The following is a 16,617-nucleotide window of genomic DNA, read 5'->3' on the forward strand; positions in this document are numbered from 1 at the left end:
ACCTTACTATTTCGATAATTTCTGGTGTGTTAGTTCTTTATTGTTACATACCCTTTTGAAAATTTAATTTTATCACAAATTTAGCCATAGGATGATCAAGATTGACCTTTTAGTAAACAAGTAAAAGTATAATGGACAATTGCTATCCCTTTACCTTTTCTTAATTTGCTTGTATACCACATTATAAGATGCTCTTCCCTTGACCTGTGTGAGATAAGCAAATATAAAAATTGGTGGCAGATTTCTCTGTCCATCAAACTAATTTAAGTCTTGCATCCTAATTGTTTATTCTGCTTCTAAGTATCTTGTTGACATATCTTGTGCATTTTTTATTTCATTTACTGAATTCTTCATCTCTGATTGGTTCTTTATTGTTTTCTATTTCTTTGATAAATGTCTCACTGAGGTTTTCCACTCTTTTCTCAAGTCTCATGAGTATCTTTATGGCATTACTTTAAATTCTCTATAAGCATATTACTTATCTCTATTTCATTTGGGTTTCTTGCTTTGACTTTGTCCTGTTGCTTTTTAGGGGGGATATATTCCTCTGTCTTGTCATTTTGTCTAATGCTTTGATTTGTGTCTGTTTCTGTGTGTTGGGAAAGTTAACTACTTCTACTCTTGAAAGTAGTGGCCTTATGTTGAAGAGGGCTTATAGTGCCCTGGAGTGCAATGTCCCCTGTTCACCAGAACCTGGAACTTCAGAGGTATCTCCTATGTGTTGCATGTGCCCTACTGTTGTGGCTGAGCCACTTTTGCCTCAGTCCTGTCATCAGCAATAGCTCTCTTGCCTGTTGTGGGCAAGTTTGATCCCTGTGTTGTTAGTGGGCCAGTCTGGGGCTGCCTTGGACTTAAGTTGGTTCAGATCAAGCACTTACCAGAGATGTAGTAGCACTGAACTGCAGGAGAATGTGGGGGCAGGGCATGTGGTGCCAGCTGGTTTTGTGCTAGTGGGAGATAACTTGAACCTGTTGAGGACCAAGGCAGGCTGGGTTGGAGGTGGTGTGTCTACAGAAGTGTGCTGACCAAATGCCTAGTGGCAAATCTGTAAGGTTTGTGGGGTTCTGCTATGGGAGGGAACCTGCAGTGGGGGCCTGGCTGGAGGGGGTGTGTCTGCAGGAGAATTGATGGCTGTGGTGTACCTTTAGCAAGTTGGGTAATGAGCGTTGGCCTGGAGCTGTTTTCTGAAGGTTAGTGTATGTTTAGGTTGGGCAGGGGAGGGAAATGGAGCCTGCCAGTTCCTTTGTTCCTGGAGAAGACTTCCAGTTATACCTACTCCTCAAGCTCAAGATTAGTATACAAATGCTTTTCCCTCCCATATATCCCAGGCATTTTTCAAACTGCTGCTTCTGTGCTGTATCTCCATGGGGCTGTTTGTTGAGTTATCTCCTTAAGGACAGGAACTCAGTTTCCTCTCACCCCCCTGGCTCTCCTGCCCATGTAAAAAACTCAGGAAATTTGGCCCCTCTGGCTTTCAAAGCCAAATATTATGGGGATTCATCTTCCATTATGTGTGCTCCCTGGTGTGACAGTCTGTTTCTCCCTTCAACACCAGCTCCCTCCCCGCTACCAATAGTCCCATTTCTCTATCCTTTCTATCCTCTTTGATGTCACCTCTTCTCTACAGTTAGCTGTGGAGTTTGTTCTGCCAGTCTTTGGGTCATTTTCTTAGCTATTTACACTGATGTGGGTGTTAGCTGGCTGTTTTTGAGTGACAGAGTGAGCTTAGGGTCCTCCTACTCCACCATCTTTCCTGGAAGTTAGAAAAATTGATACTTTGAAATGCTTATAATCTCCTGTCTCTGATCACACCTTGCTGAATTATCTCACTTGTTTATAATATACAAATGTATGTTTTTAAATGTTTACCTCAATTAAAAATCCAAATTAGTACAAACGTTTCCCAATGTGTTCAATTGTGTTTTCTGAGTACTAGAAAAGGCAAGTCTGTCATGCCTGCCAAAGTGTATACGCTCGTTAGTTTTTGCATGCTGGTTGCTTATCCATCTGAGTGTGGGATACACAAAATTTACAGTTTTGCAATGCTATTTTAAAGTTAATTCTGCAATTTTAAATACATTTGTTTGATGGAAATATGTAGATTAATAGCAATGAAGATTCTGATGTTTGTTCTGTTCTTTTGACCATCACAGATCAAAGAACACCTTGCTAAGGGGCAACGAGTATTGGCAGGTGATGGAATGTCCCAGGTGACCAAGACACTGTTGGATTTAACTCAGAGGAAAAATTTCTATGCAGGTGATCTTCTGATGTCTGTGGAAATTCTCAGAAATGTAACAGACACATTTAAAAGGGCAAATTACACCCCTGCGTCTGATGGTGTCCAGGTAAGAGAGACAGTCCCCTGACGGAAAAGACTCAGGTTTGGCCCTGAGAATCCAGTACTGCAGCCATTTTTGAGGTCTTCTGACCTGGAGGGAGAGAGTGCTCACTCCTGCAGAGGACATATTCAGGTTGTGCTTAGTGTGAGCTCTGGAAATGACCTCAATTCCCTTAGTCATTGTACACCTCAGTGTCCTCAACTATAAAATGCACATAATACACCTCAAGGAGATGCTGAATGAGAATGTGTAAAGTGTTTTGAGCCCTCAGATAAAAGGCACTATAGCAAATTCAAGGTTGTATCATGGATATTTTATTTCCACATTTAATATCACCATCTTGCCATAAGAGACTATTAAAAGCACATTAAGCATAATGAAAGCACATTAACTATAACATGCAAAGGAGACATAGTTTAAGTTTTGTTTGGGGTTTTGCTATCAGAAGCAGGAAAGCCATATTTAATTTTGTGGAATCATTGCCTGAAAATATTGGGCAAATAGAGAATTGTTCTGGATAGGAAAATAAGAAATTCAATAACTCTTCACAGTATGTTTTTCTTGTCATGGAAGACTTCTAGAGCAACATCCTTTATTTGCATAATAAAGTTTAAGTACTCACCCAATTTCAGTATTGCCTTTGCCATTAAAACAAAGCTTGTTGAATGGCAAACAAAGCACATTTAATGCAACTCCTGTTTGCATTTCAAAATTAACTCCTTTTGTGCTGTAGGCTAACATGTACTGCTGCCAAGAATGCTGAGTTGATTTCTGCTTTTCCAGCATAATGTTCTTCCTGTATCTCCCCATAAAGTTCATGAAAATAAGGGTTTGGCAAAACTCCCAGGTCAGGTAGTTTTCTTTCAGCAGACTCTTCATTTGGGAGTTTTATTTGCATTTCACTTGGAGAATGCAGAGGGTTTTTTCTTGTTTGGTTTGGTTTGGTTTGGTTTAATCAGCTATTGAGGAAAAGAGGAAAAGAAGACTTTTTGAAATCATGGAATCATTCATAAGTAATATTGATCCCCTGATTTATATAGAGGTACATATGATACTTAAATTATATTCATATGCTGCTGAAAGTAACTGAAATGAGAATTATTGGTGCTGAGTTTTATATTTTATCATCAGTGTCCAAGAATACAATTTTAATTGTAAAAATGTGGGGGATGGAAGGTTATTGTCATTTAAGCATTTCCAGCACTTTTTTTTTTACAAAGAATGAAAGTTTTCAAACTTGAAAAACACGATAAAGTAAGCCAAGTCAGTATTTTCCCTGTAGTTCTGAAATACTTCTATCCATTACAATTTACATTAAAAACTAATATCTGAAGTCCCTGATGCAAAATAAAGTTGTAATTTCAAAAAACAGTAGATACAGTTGAAACATCAGGTAGAATGGTAAACTAAATAATCTGTAGGACCACCTTTAACATTCAATAGTGTAAGGCTTTAAGATTTTTAGATGCTGAAACTGAAGAAATCAAGATTACCAGGTTATACTGGGAACATATTTTGATTGAGTTACTCATTAGAGTGCATTGGCTGAATGAACAATTAGTTTAACCAGTCATGGGGACATTAGCTGGTTTGACTTAGAGCAGTTCTGCTTTTTATTTTGTTTTCATTTTGGCATAGTCAGAAATTTCCATCCCCCTCTCTTATTAATCCTCCACATTACCCAAAATTCTCAGCATGTTGGTGTCCTAACCATTTCTTCACAAACAGGAGCTGAATTTTTCTATTTCATTGTCTTTGCTGGTGTCTTTTCAGGCTTCTGGAATGCCCTCCTGTTCTAGAATTCCTTCTTCCATCCCTGTCTGTCAGAATCTTAGCCTAGATCTAGCAAGTCTTTCTGAATGCCGGACCAGCAAGCCCCAAACTCCATCTGAAAATGATCTTTCAATTTTCTGAAGTCCCAGACAACTTTGGACCTCTTTTGTTCTACTTTCCACCATTTTATAGAAATATTATATATATTTATCATATTTGCTTGATTATAAACTCTCATTTATAGCCTTACTCAAAATCGCTTGTACCTTACTTAAACTTCAGTCCTCTGTTTCCAAGGGCTCTGGACATTTCTGATTGGCTAGCACATCAGGATTAATACTGTATAAAGTAAGCTTATCTTGAATTGCAAGTTTTCTTGCATATTCTACTTCTCTTTGTAGAATTATTGGTCTTTAGGCTGGAATTATAATTTTATGTTGACTTTTCCTTCTTTTCCTTTTTTATAGGATATGCCTACACAGTATCTTTTCTATATATATTTTTTTAATTTTATTTATTTATGATAGGCACACAGTGAGAGAGAGAGAGAGAGAGGCAGAGACACAGGCAGAGGGAGAAGCAGGCTCCATGCACCGGGAGCCCGACGTGGGATTCGATCCCGGGTCTCCAGGATCGCGCCCTGGGCCAAAGGCAGGCGCCAAACCGCTGCGCCACCCAGGGATCCCCCACAGTATCTTTTCTATCCATTCTTTCCTCTCTTTTCCCACTGCTGCTATCCTAATTTAGCCTTTAATTGCCTCAGCCTACATTATTTCCATGGTCTCTTTCCTTTAATTTTCCCTCAGATCTTTACCTACATCTCTATTCATCGTGTACATCATAGTCCTATTAGTTCTCCTAGGACAGCTCTGATTATGTCACTTCTTAGATCAGAAACCTTCACTGGAGCTCCAAGGCCCCCTGAATGACAACTCAAATCCTTTATGTCATCTTCTAGTACACTCCACAAGATGTAGGTTACCTATCTTTATAGCCAAATGCATGAGGTACTTTTCCTCTTCACAGACTTGTTGTCAAATGAACTACTTTGTGCTTCTTCTTCCTTTTTTTAAATTAATTTATTTATTTTAGAGGGTGAGAAGGGGCAGAGGGAAAGAATCTTCCAAGCAGATTCTCTGCTTAGCATAGAGCCCAATATACAGCTCAAGCCTATGACCCTGAGATCATGGCCTGAGCTGAAGCTAAGAGTTGGACGCTTAACTGACTGAGATACCCAGGTGCTCCACCACTCCTGCTTCTTGATTGTACTATATGTTCTTAACTCTTGGTCTTTGCCTCCTCTGTGCCCTCAGGCTGACTTGGTCTGTCTTAGTCTTTTATTTTTATTTTTTTAAAGATTTTATTTATTTATTCATGATAGAGAGAAAGAGAGAGGCAGAGACACAGGCAGAGGGAGAAGCAGGCTCCATGCTGGAGCTGACGTGGGACTCGATCCCAGGACTCCAGGATCGTGCCCTGGGCCAAAGGCAGGCGCTAAACTGCTGAGCCACCCAGGGATCCCTGTCTTAGTCTTTTAAAGGAAATTTTTGGTATTCTGAGCCTCTGAATTCCAATAGCACTTTCTCTCCTGTATCTCTTTATATCTCACATTATTAGCAAATCTTGAAAAAGACATTTTTCTGATCCATCTTTGTATCCCAGATAAGCTCCAGGATTCCTCTCTCCTCAAACAAGATATAGCATAGAATCTTAACAATAAAATTAGTAATTACATAAGTATCACTGAGTTTTTTTCATTTTTTTAAACTGTGAATAAAAAAAGATTAAGCAAAATTATTTAAAGAGAATGCATTCTTTTCAATGTAGTTATGTGTAATGCATTTTAGTTAAAATGCCTAGTAATGCTGGATTTACTAAAAGATTGATTTGATGCATCAATAAAATTGAGCTAGGATGGCTACAACCTACTAAAGTTGGAGAAAAAAAATAAAGTGTGGTTGTATGTCTTAGAATGATAAAGCATAATAATAGTTTCGTTTTTAGAAACTGGTAGAAAAGATATTCTAAAAGTCTTTTCCCTTCTGATAGTCTTTTCCAAACCCTGGGGCTTTGTCATATTTCTAAGTCTATTTTAGTTCTCTATGTAGTTTATCCTTCCTGTTTCCAATCTGATACAAGTTCCTTCCAGATCCAGCACAAAAATCCCTCCTACTCAAAAGTCTCTTCATCAAATCCCAAGCAGAATTCAAATTTTTCTTAATTGTCTGGCCTTTTGGAATCTTGTAAATATCTCTACTTCTAGCATTTTTCTTACATAACATTGTAACATCTCTGCTAATAGTCAAATTATTTGTTTCTAGGTCTGTTTTCAGCAGTAGATTTTAAGCCTGTTGAGAAATGATTATGTCTTGAAGCATAGTAGATACTCCAATTATTTGTTGAAATAATTAATAAATGAATATGAATAACATGGTAATTTGGGGGAAATTTACATTGTTCATACACACACACAAATAAAACTCTGAATATCCAATTTAGAGAGAAAAAGAGAAAGAGAGAAAAACATGTTCATTTACTTATTTTTTAGCCCCTGGGAAAATTTGTGGTAAAACTCATTCTATCAGTAGAGGATTGAGTTTGCAATACACACACTGGAACTTTAAATCAGATGTATGGAAGTTGAAATTCTAACTTGTCTAATAACTATCTTGGTATCTTCAAACACATTCCTTAATATTTCTCTACCTTATTTCTTCATATCTAAATAAGTAATAGAGGATATATAGTAGTATGGTCCATTCTCATTATACATGGTAGTTATATAAATTTGCAGCAAACACTAAATTAATGAATACTGAACCATTTACTCCTAGGGAAAATACAGGATGAGTTTCCTTTGAGAATCTCTTCATACCATGTTCATCAACCAATTAATACATGACCTTGTTTTATGTGTGTAACTGTTAAAAGACATTGTTTTTAAGGTATATTGTTAATCATTAACATTGAATTTACAGCCAAGACATTATAACTCATGCCAGAAAAGGTTTTCCTGATACATATGTTTTCTCTGTAATGCACATGACAGTCTTTTGAGTATAAGAAAACTAGGTAGTCTTTCAGCACTGTGCTGAAATATGGGACATTTTAAACCGTGAAATCACCAATAAAAAGCACACACACAAAAAGAAACAAACAAACAAAAAACAACCTGGGCATTAAATTAGCCATGGAAAAAAATTTAAAAAAATTAATTACCCATGGAAAGGAACTTCTTTACACTATGTAAGCTGAAACAAAATGTCAGAACATTGCTATGTTTGGCCTCAGCTGGGTATATGTATGTGCATTGTGTGACTCAAATTTTTTCCACTCTGCACGTGTCCATGAATGATTGTAAAAGCACTGAGTTTTGATTTGGGGGTTACAAATAGATTTTTGCAAGTAGTCAGTTTGCAAATATGGAATCACAAAAAACAAAGATTAACAGTAACTGTTTTTCAGGGCTGTTGTGAAGCTTAGCAATAATATAAGTTAAATACATAATCTATGCATAATAATATTTGTGAAGTTTCTGGCACTCAGTGGGTACTCCATAATTCCATTATTGCTAGTATTGTAGTTCTTAACATAACAGTAAAAGATGGGCTTGTTCTCAAGCCACTTGCAATATAATGAAAGAGGAAAAATCCAACTTATGGATGAGGGTAAACTGTGGTAATGAGGAAGAGAGATAAAGTATAGTATGCCTCACTTCTAGGAATTCTAGAAACAGAGAAAGCTGAAGGGCACCAGTAAGAAAAGAATTCATGGGAGAGTTAGGACTTGAGACACAATCTGGAGAAATAAGCTGGGCACAGATACAGTAGTCAAACTGTGCAACCAAAGGCATAGAAGTGATATGAGCATGGTACATTCAAGAGACTAAGGCTCGTAGAAAATGGGATATATGTTGGAAGATGTAGATAGATCATAAAGATAGGAGAGTCAAGGCCAGAGAAGAGTTTGGACTTGATTCTCTATCAATGGAGTTACTGAAATGTAAATGGTATTTTTAGAAAGATGGTCTGGCAGAGGAAGATAATGAGGATTAGTGAGTAAAGGAAGATTGGGGGAAAGAACCCCATGGAGAGGCTACAGCGGTGGTCTAGAGGTGAAGAGAGAAGAAAGCATGCTTTCATGATAGTGGATCAGCAAAGGAGGAATAATCTCTTAATGGAATGAAAGAGAGACCCTTGAGATAGTTTATATTTGAGGAATAAAGAAAGAAGACATTGGAAAGCATACATACATGGAGTATACACAAAGACTCATCATGTGTTGTGCCCCTCAAACTCTCTGAAAGCAGAGACTGATCTCTGTTCAGGCATTTCTCTGTTTCCTGATAAAACTTCTGTTGATCTAACTCAATATTTTGCAAATGCTTTGGATGTGATCGACTGTAGGAGACAAAATTTACATCTGTATATAATTGAAAACTGGGGGCACCTGGTTGGCTCAGTGGTTGAGTGTTCTGCCTTTGGCTCAGGTTGTGATCCCGAGGTCTCAGAATCAAGTTTCACATCAGGCGTCTCGCAGAAAGCCTACCTCTGCTTATGTCTCTGCCTGTCTCTGTGTGTCTTTCATAAACATAAATAAAATCTTAAAAACTATAGTTGAAAACTTCAGTGTGTTTGATACACTCAGGTATTTTCTATTCCTTTCTATTTTTTTTTTTTTTTAAAGCATGCCCTGCGAAATTGGTAAGATGTCGTATTTTTCTCTACTTGCATGCAACCCTTGGTTTTCTAAATGCCTATTTCTCATACTTTGCCCGTCAGCTCATTTTATTTTTTTTTAATTTATTTATGATAGTCACAGAGAGAGAGAGAGGCAGAGACACAGGCGGAGGGAGAAGCAGGCTCCATGCACTGGGAGCCTGATATGGGATTCGATCCTGGGTCTCCAGGATCACGCCCTGGGCCAAAGGCAGGTGCCAAACCGCTGCGCCACCCAGGGATCCCTCCTTTCTATTTTGCTATGAAAAGTTGATCATGACCCTCTATCAGGTGACCACCTAACACTTGAAAGTCATTTGTTCATCTAAACATTCCCTAAGCGGGATCCCTGGGTGGTACAGCGGTTTAGCTCCTGCCTTTGGCCCAGGGCGTGATCCTGGAGACCCGGGATCGAATCCCATGTCGGGCTCCCAGTGCATGGGGCCTGCTTCTCCCTCTGCCTATGTCTCTGCCTCTCTCTCTCTCACTGTGTGCCTATCATAAATAAAAAAAATAAAAATAAATAAACATTCCCTAAGCTTGAGTAATTTATTTCTCAACCATGGAGGTTAACAGAAAGCTCAAACCTCAGCTTCCAGTCTCTTTTTAAAGTGCAAACCATATTCTAAATAAAATTTTCAAAGTTAACTGACCAAGGAATTAAATCTAAAGTAGAGTTAGTGATTTCAGATACGTCAAGTATCTTTTCCCCTAAAACTCTTGATGAACAAACATACATGCTACACTGTGGACCTCCTTCATGCTGCTGCACATCGATTGTGGCAGGTCACCCAGGGAGAATATTGGGCATTATTTTTCCTGTGGTTTTAGTATAAGACACTTTTACTTTTTGCATACAAAAGACCAGATTGATAAATGTGGAAGCAATTATTACTATGATAATATAATGCTATCATGTACTGATAAGCCTCATCTGTTCAAATAATCTAATTCTTTAGACTAAATAAGATCCAGTAAGGACTCTTGGGGTTGGAATTATGACACAGCGTTAGCATTTAAGACACAACCTGATACCTTGAAATCCTTTGCTTAAAGAACACTGTGCAACCAGGAAGATTAATAATTTCCTTGAACATAAGTAGAAGAGTTAGGGAAGGCAGTAGAGTGTGATGATTAAGAGTGCCTGCTCTGAGCCTCAGGTCACATCTCTGACACTTACCAGCTATGGAATGCTAGACAAGTTACTTGACCTCTCTATGACTCAATTTTCTCTTCCATTATATGGGGTAATAGCACCTATAGCACCTACTTCATAGTTAAATTATCTATGTAAAATTTACACAATACACGGAGCATAGTAAAAGCTCAAGAAATGTAGCTGTTCTGATTATCTGAGAAGCTGAAATTCTGATGGAGCAAAAACCTGAAGCATCTGGATCAGTCACCTGCTGCCAATGCACATATGTACTTTGGTATCTCTCCTTCAAGAAAGGAAGGTCAGATGTTCCTCATGGCACTGCCTAAGGTGGTATGGGCACTTTTTTTTTATTAATCACTTATTACAGAGGAGGACAAAGAATGTGTCAAGGAAAATAGGAGTCAGAAAAGAAGCATTAGTCTTTAAGGTTCACTGCAAGGCCATTTTAAAGATAGAAAGGAAGTGAATGTAGAGAATAGCTGACACCAATAACCAGGATTTCTAGCTCAGTGAGAACCAAGTTGTGAACAGGACCACAACTCCCAGCTGGCAATCACTCCCAGTCATAAACGGCTACTATTTTCATTGCTTACCAGGCTGAGAGTATTTCCCACGGTTTCTCTGTGGCAGAGAGCCCTGTACAACTAACAGCTCTTTCTAGGTAGTATTTAAACCTCACCCTTATTATAAAGGTGAAAATAAGAAATTAGGCACCAAATAATGTCCTTAAATGGATGAGATATTAAGCAATGAATTTTGCTTCACAAATCAATATGATTAAGTCCTACCAAGAACAAACTTTAGAAGATGACTGCTAGCCGAGGGAAACTCACAGTCTCCAGAGGACATTGCAAAGTTTGTGCAGCAATCAGGTGGGAAGTGGAAGGGAGGCAAAAAAAGTTTTTAGAATATGTGTAGTACCACTTATCAACTGGTAAATGCCATATAATGTAAATAACTTATTTAGGATGAGTTTAAAAGAATACAATAAAACATCTGACAGTTTTGTCCTTTCAGAATTACTCGTTATTTCCTGTGGAGTCAAGGAAATACTGGGATTTGCATTAGCAAAATATACCGGTAGTTTTCTGTTGTGATCCCACTTATCATCTAAGATTTTTCTTTCTTTCTTTCTTTCTTTCTTTCTTTCTTTCTTTCTTTCTTTCTTTCTTCTTTCTTTCTTTCTTTCTTTTTAAAGATTTATTTATTTTAGAGAAAGAGAATGTATGAGCAGCAGAGAGGCAGAAGGAGAGGGAGAGAGAGAATCTTAAGCAGACTCCTTACTGAGCATAGAGTCTAACATGGGGCTCAATACCACGGCCCTGAGATCATGACCTTAGCCAAAATCAAGAGTGGGATGCTTAACCAACTGAGCCACCCAGGCTCCCCTCGAAGATTCTTCTTTTAAAAAATTATTAGGGAATGCAGTATTTTGCTAGAGCTTCCATAACAAATACCCCAGAGTGGGTGGCTTAACCAGTGGAACTTTATTTTCTCACAATTCTGAAGGTAGCAGTCTAAGATTAAGAGGTCAGCAGGTTTGGATTCTCCAGAACTATCTCCTTAGCTTGCATCTGGCTGCCTTCTCACTGTGTGCTCACAAAGCCTTTTTATCCATGTGTGCATGATCCTGGTATCTCTGTGTCCTGATTTCCTCTTCTTATAAGGACTCTTATCAGATTGAATTAGGCTCCACCCTAACAGCCTCATTATAACTTAATTACCTCTTGAAATGTTCTGTCTCTAAATATAGCCACATTCTGAGGCACTGGGGGGCCGGGGGTTAGGGCTTCAGCATTCATATCTGGAGTGGACACAATCAGCCCATGATGGCAAATCTTGAAGGACTATGAGAATTTCCTGTTAGCAAAGAGGCATGTGCAAGGCGTCTTACACCAGGACAGGACCTACTATGGCCACTGCCTTTAGTGTTGCCAGGTAAACTTGTGATGTGTGCATGCTTCTTGCAGATGCTGGCTCTTCGATGTATCAGCCAGGACTGCCCAAACTTTGGTAATAGATCGTTATATCATTCCTTGCTTAAGAAGCAGCCTCTGTGGAGCACCTGGGTGGCTCAGTCAGTTTAAGCATCTGCCTTCAGTGCAGGTCATGATCCCAGGATTCTGGGATGTCTGCTTTTCCCTCTCCCTCTGCTCCTCCCTGCTTTGCTTGTGCAGATGAGCTAGCGCTCTCTCTCTCTCTCTCTCTCTTTCACTCAAATAAAGAAATAAAATGTAAAAAGAGAGAGAGAAGAAGAAAGAAGAAGAAGAAGAAGAAGAAGAAGAAGAAGAAGAAGAAGAAGAAGCCTCCATCTGGATTTTTTTTTTTCTCTGTCTGGATTTGAGGCTGATTTTGCCACACTGAGTTATGTTTGTGTATAATTTTGGCTGCTCTGCCAGGCTACCTCTGGTTAATAATCCTTAGTATATTTAATCATTTAAGTATCACTAACTTTTTCACCTTTCCTTTTTAAACAAGGGCCCTCGAATAGTGCCTATCTCATGCCTGAAAGCACTGAAGGTTGGATGGCTTTATTTTTTCCCTTAGCCTCCCACATCCACTGCACCTCAAAGCACACCCTCTTTGCTACCTTCTGCTAGAGCCCTTGGTCCTGAATTTAGCCTGGCAGACTGGTAGCATTGAGTAAAAAATTGCCCATCTGAGCAATTCAGAAACTCTACAGGTCAAATTGTCTTACATCATGGCAGAGCAATGAGATTAGTGTGAAGGACAGCCAGTGTTCCCAGAACAATGTTCTGATGTAGTTCTCAAAATGAGTCAGAGTTTCTGTGAGATTTGTGATCAGATGAAGAAGAAAAAACCTTCCCTATATATCTTTGTCCCAGAACCTGCCAGGGGGGAATCCTGGATTATAGTTTCCTGACCTCCTGAACCTTGATAGTTTCTCATTGCCAATGGCTAGTTCATGTGCTGTTTGGGTAGATATATTAGATAAAAGATTTAAACCACAGTATCATGATTCTATGTCTTAATTTGTTGTGAAGTATTTTATCTGTTCACTTCTTATAAAAAAATTAAGTTCAGGTATTCTTTAGGGGTGGTTAGTTTAAAAAAATACTTTAGGACAAACCCAAGATTATCTGTATAGTGATATTTCTCAATTTCACTTCTGTATGCTTCTTTGAATAGAAGACTAAGAAGTAGAGTCACAGCCAGATCAGAGGAGGTTGAACATATGTCATCTATGTCTTCATCTGTAATCTGGGTGTGTTCATGGTTTTGTATATTCCACATGCATATGTCGTTGGCCAAGTGCCTAGAGGCTGAAAAAATACATGAGATTTACTGTACTACCTTGAATCCTCTTTGGGTTTTTACGTTTGTTAAATGCTTTGTCTACCTCCTCTTGATTAATCTCCCTAGTGGAGTGTCTTGTTTCTGAATTAATTTTATTCTGGTACCTTTTAATCCTGTTTCTCTTCCTACCTTCTTATCTCCCATCTCTCTTACTTATTCCTCTTCCTATCTAGTCTGTCACCAGTGCTTTAACTTTGACTTCATCCCATTCAGCTCTATTTCTGAATTATCTTTTTTTAACCCCCCAAAAGGCTCCAGTTTTCTTTTTTTATAAGATTTTATTTATTTATTCATGAGAAACACCGAGAGAGAGAGAGAGAGAGAGAGAGAGAGAGAGAGAGAGAGAGAGAGAGAAAGAGAGAGAGCGGCTGAGACACAGGCAGAGGGAGAAGCAGGCTCCATGTGGGACTGATCCTGGGTCCCCAGGATCACACCCTGGACTGCAGGCAGCGCTAAACCGCTGCACCACCAGGGCTGCCCTCCAGTTTTCAACTAGAACTAATGATTCACAAATGTTCACCTTTTAAGCTTGCAACCTGTAGTTAAAATGGCCTGCTGGGCCTCTTCTCTTAGATATAGTATGCACTCTTCATCCTCAGACTGAACAAAATGAAACTGTCTTCTTTTGCAACACTGCTATTTCCTCTTTGGTATTTAGCATAGCTAACTACATCATCATGGTAAATTGCCTGAGCTGGGAGCCAAAGACTGATCTTTGAAGCTGTACTCTCTCTTCTTTGCAATCTGTCACCATGTCATATTGTTTCCCTAAACCAAGCTACCATCATCTCCGGCTTCAGTAAGCAAGACAGACTACTTTCTGACCTCCTTGTTTTCCCTCTCACTCTTCTGCACTTTGTTTTCCACTTAGCAGCCAGAGGCAGATCTTTTATTTCTAATGAAACTCATGCCATATAACTATAGCCTGGGATCAAAGCCCTTTATCTGACCTCTTGCCTATCTTTTCTATCCTGTGTTCATATTCTCTCCTCCTCCACATCCACTCCCTATTTTAGACCACTACAGCTACCCTGGCTTTCTCTCAATTTTTTTTTTTTTTTAAAACTTATCTATACCATCCCCTTTACCCTGGGAAATTGTACTTTTTCTTCCCATTTTTCCTGGAACTCTCTTCCTCAGGTCTTTCCACAGCTGCCTCTTTCTTTCCATTCTGTTCTCTGCTTAAATGTCACCTCATTAAAAAGATGTTTCCTGCTGAACATTCAACCCAGAGCAGTCTTGCATAAATGTGCACACATTCCTCCCCAAACCATCAGTCTTTTCTCATAAACTGTTTTTTTTCTTTTGTATCATGACCTGAAATCATCTTATTTATTTGCTTATTTGTTGCTTTCTATTTATCCACTACAGTGTAGGCTCCATGAGAGTAGGAACCCTCCTGTGTCTTCCTTATTCACTGTGGTATTCTCAGCACTTCCAACACTACCAGGTACTTAACAGGTGTGCAATAGATAGATAGATGGATACATTCATGCTTCTGTAGTATTTTCCATGTCTTCCCTCACCTTCACATTCTCATATCCACTGTTCTCCTTTGTGTCTTCGTAATTGCTCTTTTGAGCTATTGAAAAACTTACCTACTGATGTTCCTTTCTCCAGTCTTCTTCCTTGCCAAAGCCCATGATGCTTTGCTGACTTGGTTATATTTTTATAACCTTCGTTATGCTGCTCTTTTGTTAAACAAAGTGTCAATTCTATGACCAAATTTATTCTGCCAGGGGTAGGACAGTGGTAATTATAGTAGTAGGGAGGGCTTGCTATGTTTGCCAAAGAGTGAGCTGTGTTTTTGGAAGAGGAGGCCTTCTTTATTAGTTGTTGCTGGATTTAAACCTGAGGACCAGAGTCAAATATCCACAGCTGCTTACAATCCATTATTTAAGCCCTACAACTTCTATTCCAAGAAATATGTGTCTATGCTTAGGGTGGCCTCAAGACTTCAGTATGCCATTTCAAATAGGAAGGATTTGATCTCATATTCATTCAACATAGTCAATTTTCTTATCTGTAAAAGTAATCTCCTCTCCTGGACATAGTGAGGATCCTGCTGGCATTGATATATGGCTGAAGAGGGTATTGAATTTGAAAGGAGGCAGATAATTAAGTGGAGGCCATTTATTGATTTTTTAAAAAATTCTTTCAGTGCCTAGCCCATTGTCTTCTGCACAATAGGCATGTAGTTAATCACTTTGAAATATCTGAGTATTTACATTTTCCTTGCCTTATGCTATACTAGGGCATAAGGGTGAACAAAACCAGATTATAGGATGGTAGAGGGAAAACTGGCCCTAAACTGACCATCACACAAGTATATCATAATTTTAAAAACGATGATATAATTGAAAAGAAGCCTATACAATTCAACTATACGTCAGCATGTTTGTCACCTTTTAAGTGGGTGCTATACAGCTGGGTGGCTGCCTGTATCACTATCTTTTCTTTTATGTTAGGGTAAAGTGCAATTGTTCATCCTTGAATCACGGCATGGTAGTTTTGATGAGTTGCTTATGCAGGGATGTAGAGATGGAGTGGAGCCAGAGATGCATATTAATTCATCCTGTCTTGGGGGAAACCAACTATCAGGAGAGAGCACAAGAGCCCCTTATATAACCACTTCCTTTACATCATATTTTTATGGTTGATTACTTCTGTGAACTGAAAGTTTCCTTTGTCCATGGATTTTTCTTTTTTGTCAATTTTAAATGATGAGATATTGGTAAATGAAAAATAACAATGTTCACTGATTAAAATCAGGATATGCAGACTCTGTAAACTTAGGATTGTTGTGGTGGTGATCTGATAAGGTTCTCTTGAGGGAGTTGCATGTAAATGTAGATGTGAAGAATAAGAAAGAGTTATTTGAGTAAAGAACAGGAAGTAGAACAAAGAAAGGTAACATCATTTTATAGGTCCAGAGGCTAAACAGAAGAGTGGGATGAATGGAGAAGTCTGATGAACCTGCAATATAGACTGGGGCAGGATAGCTTAAGATAGAATTGGAGCAATAAGAAGGGGCTAGATCATGCATGGCCTTGCAGCTCTCAACTGCTGTACAGACTGGGGAATCAATGGCCTGTCCTGGTCTGTGCATCCTGATCCTAATGGCTTGTCCCTGCCTCTTTGTTTAGCCTTAATGCCTTTTTATGGTCCTCCTGTGTTTCTAGTCAGGATCATCATGATTCCTTAAAGACTATCATGATCCCTTACAACTTTTAGTTCTACATTATTAAATCTATTCCTTAGGGCTTATCTTTGTCTCTCAGTGCCCAAACATCTTGCTGATGGGTTA

At 38.7% G+C, this 16,617-nt stretch overlaps 1 protein-coding gene across 8 annotated transcripts in view; it reads left to right on the forward strand.

Annotated features, from left to right (window-relative positions):
* ADGRB3 (adhesion G protein-coupled receptor B3) overlaps positions 1-16,617 on the forward strand; it is a 707,424-nt gene that overhangs the window by 332,405 nt on the left and 358,402 nt on the right. For all 8 annotated transcript variants that reach the window (XM_025991123.2, XM_072735057.1, XM_025991125.2 and 5 more), the window contains one exon: positions 2,154-2,348. In XM_025991123.2, coding sequence (XP_025846908.1) covers positions 2,154-2,348 — 195 coding nt within the window. The remainder of the gene's footprint in view (positions 1-2,153; positions 2,349-16,617) is intronic.

The sequence above is a fragment of the Vulpes vulpes genome, chromosome 1 (assembly GCF_048418805.1).
Source record: "Vulpes vulpes isolate BD-2025 chromosome 1, VulVul3, whole genome shotgun sequence".
Classification (NCBI taxonomy): domain Eukaryota; kingdom Metazoa; phylum Chordata; class Mammalia; order Carnivora; family Canidae; genus Vulpes; species Vulpes vulpes.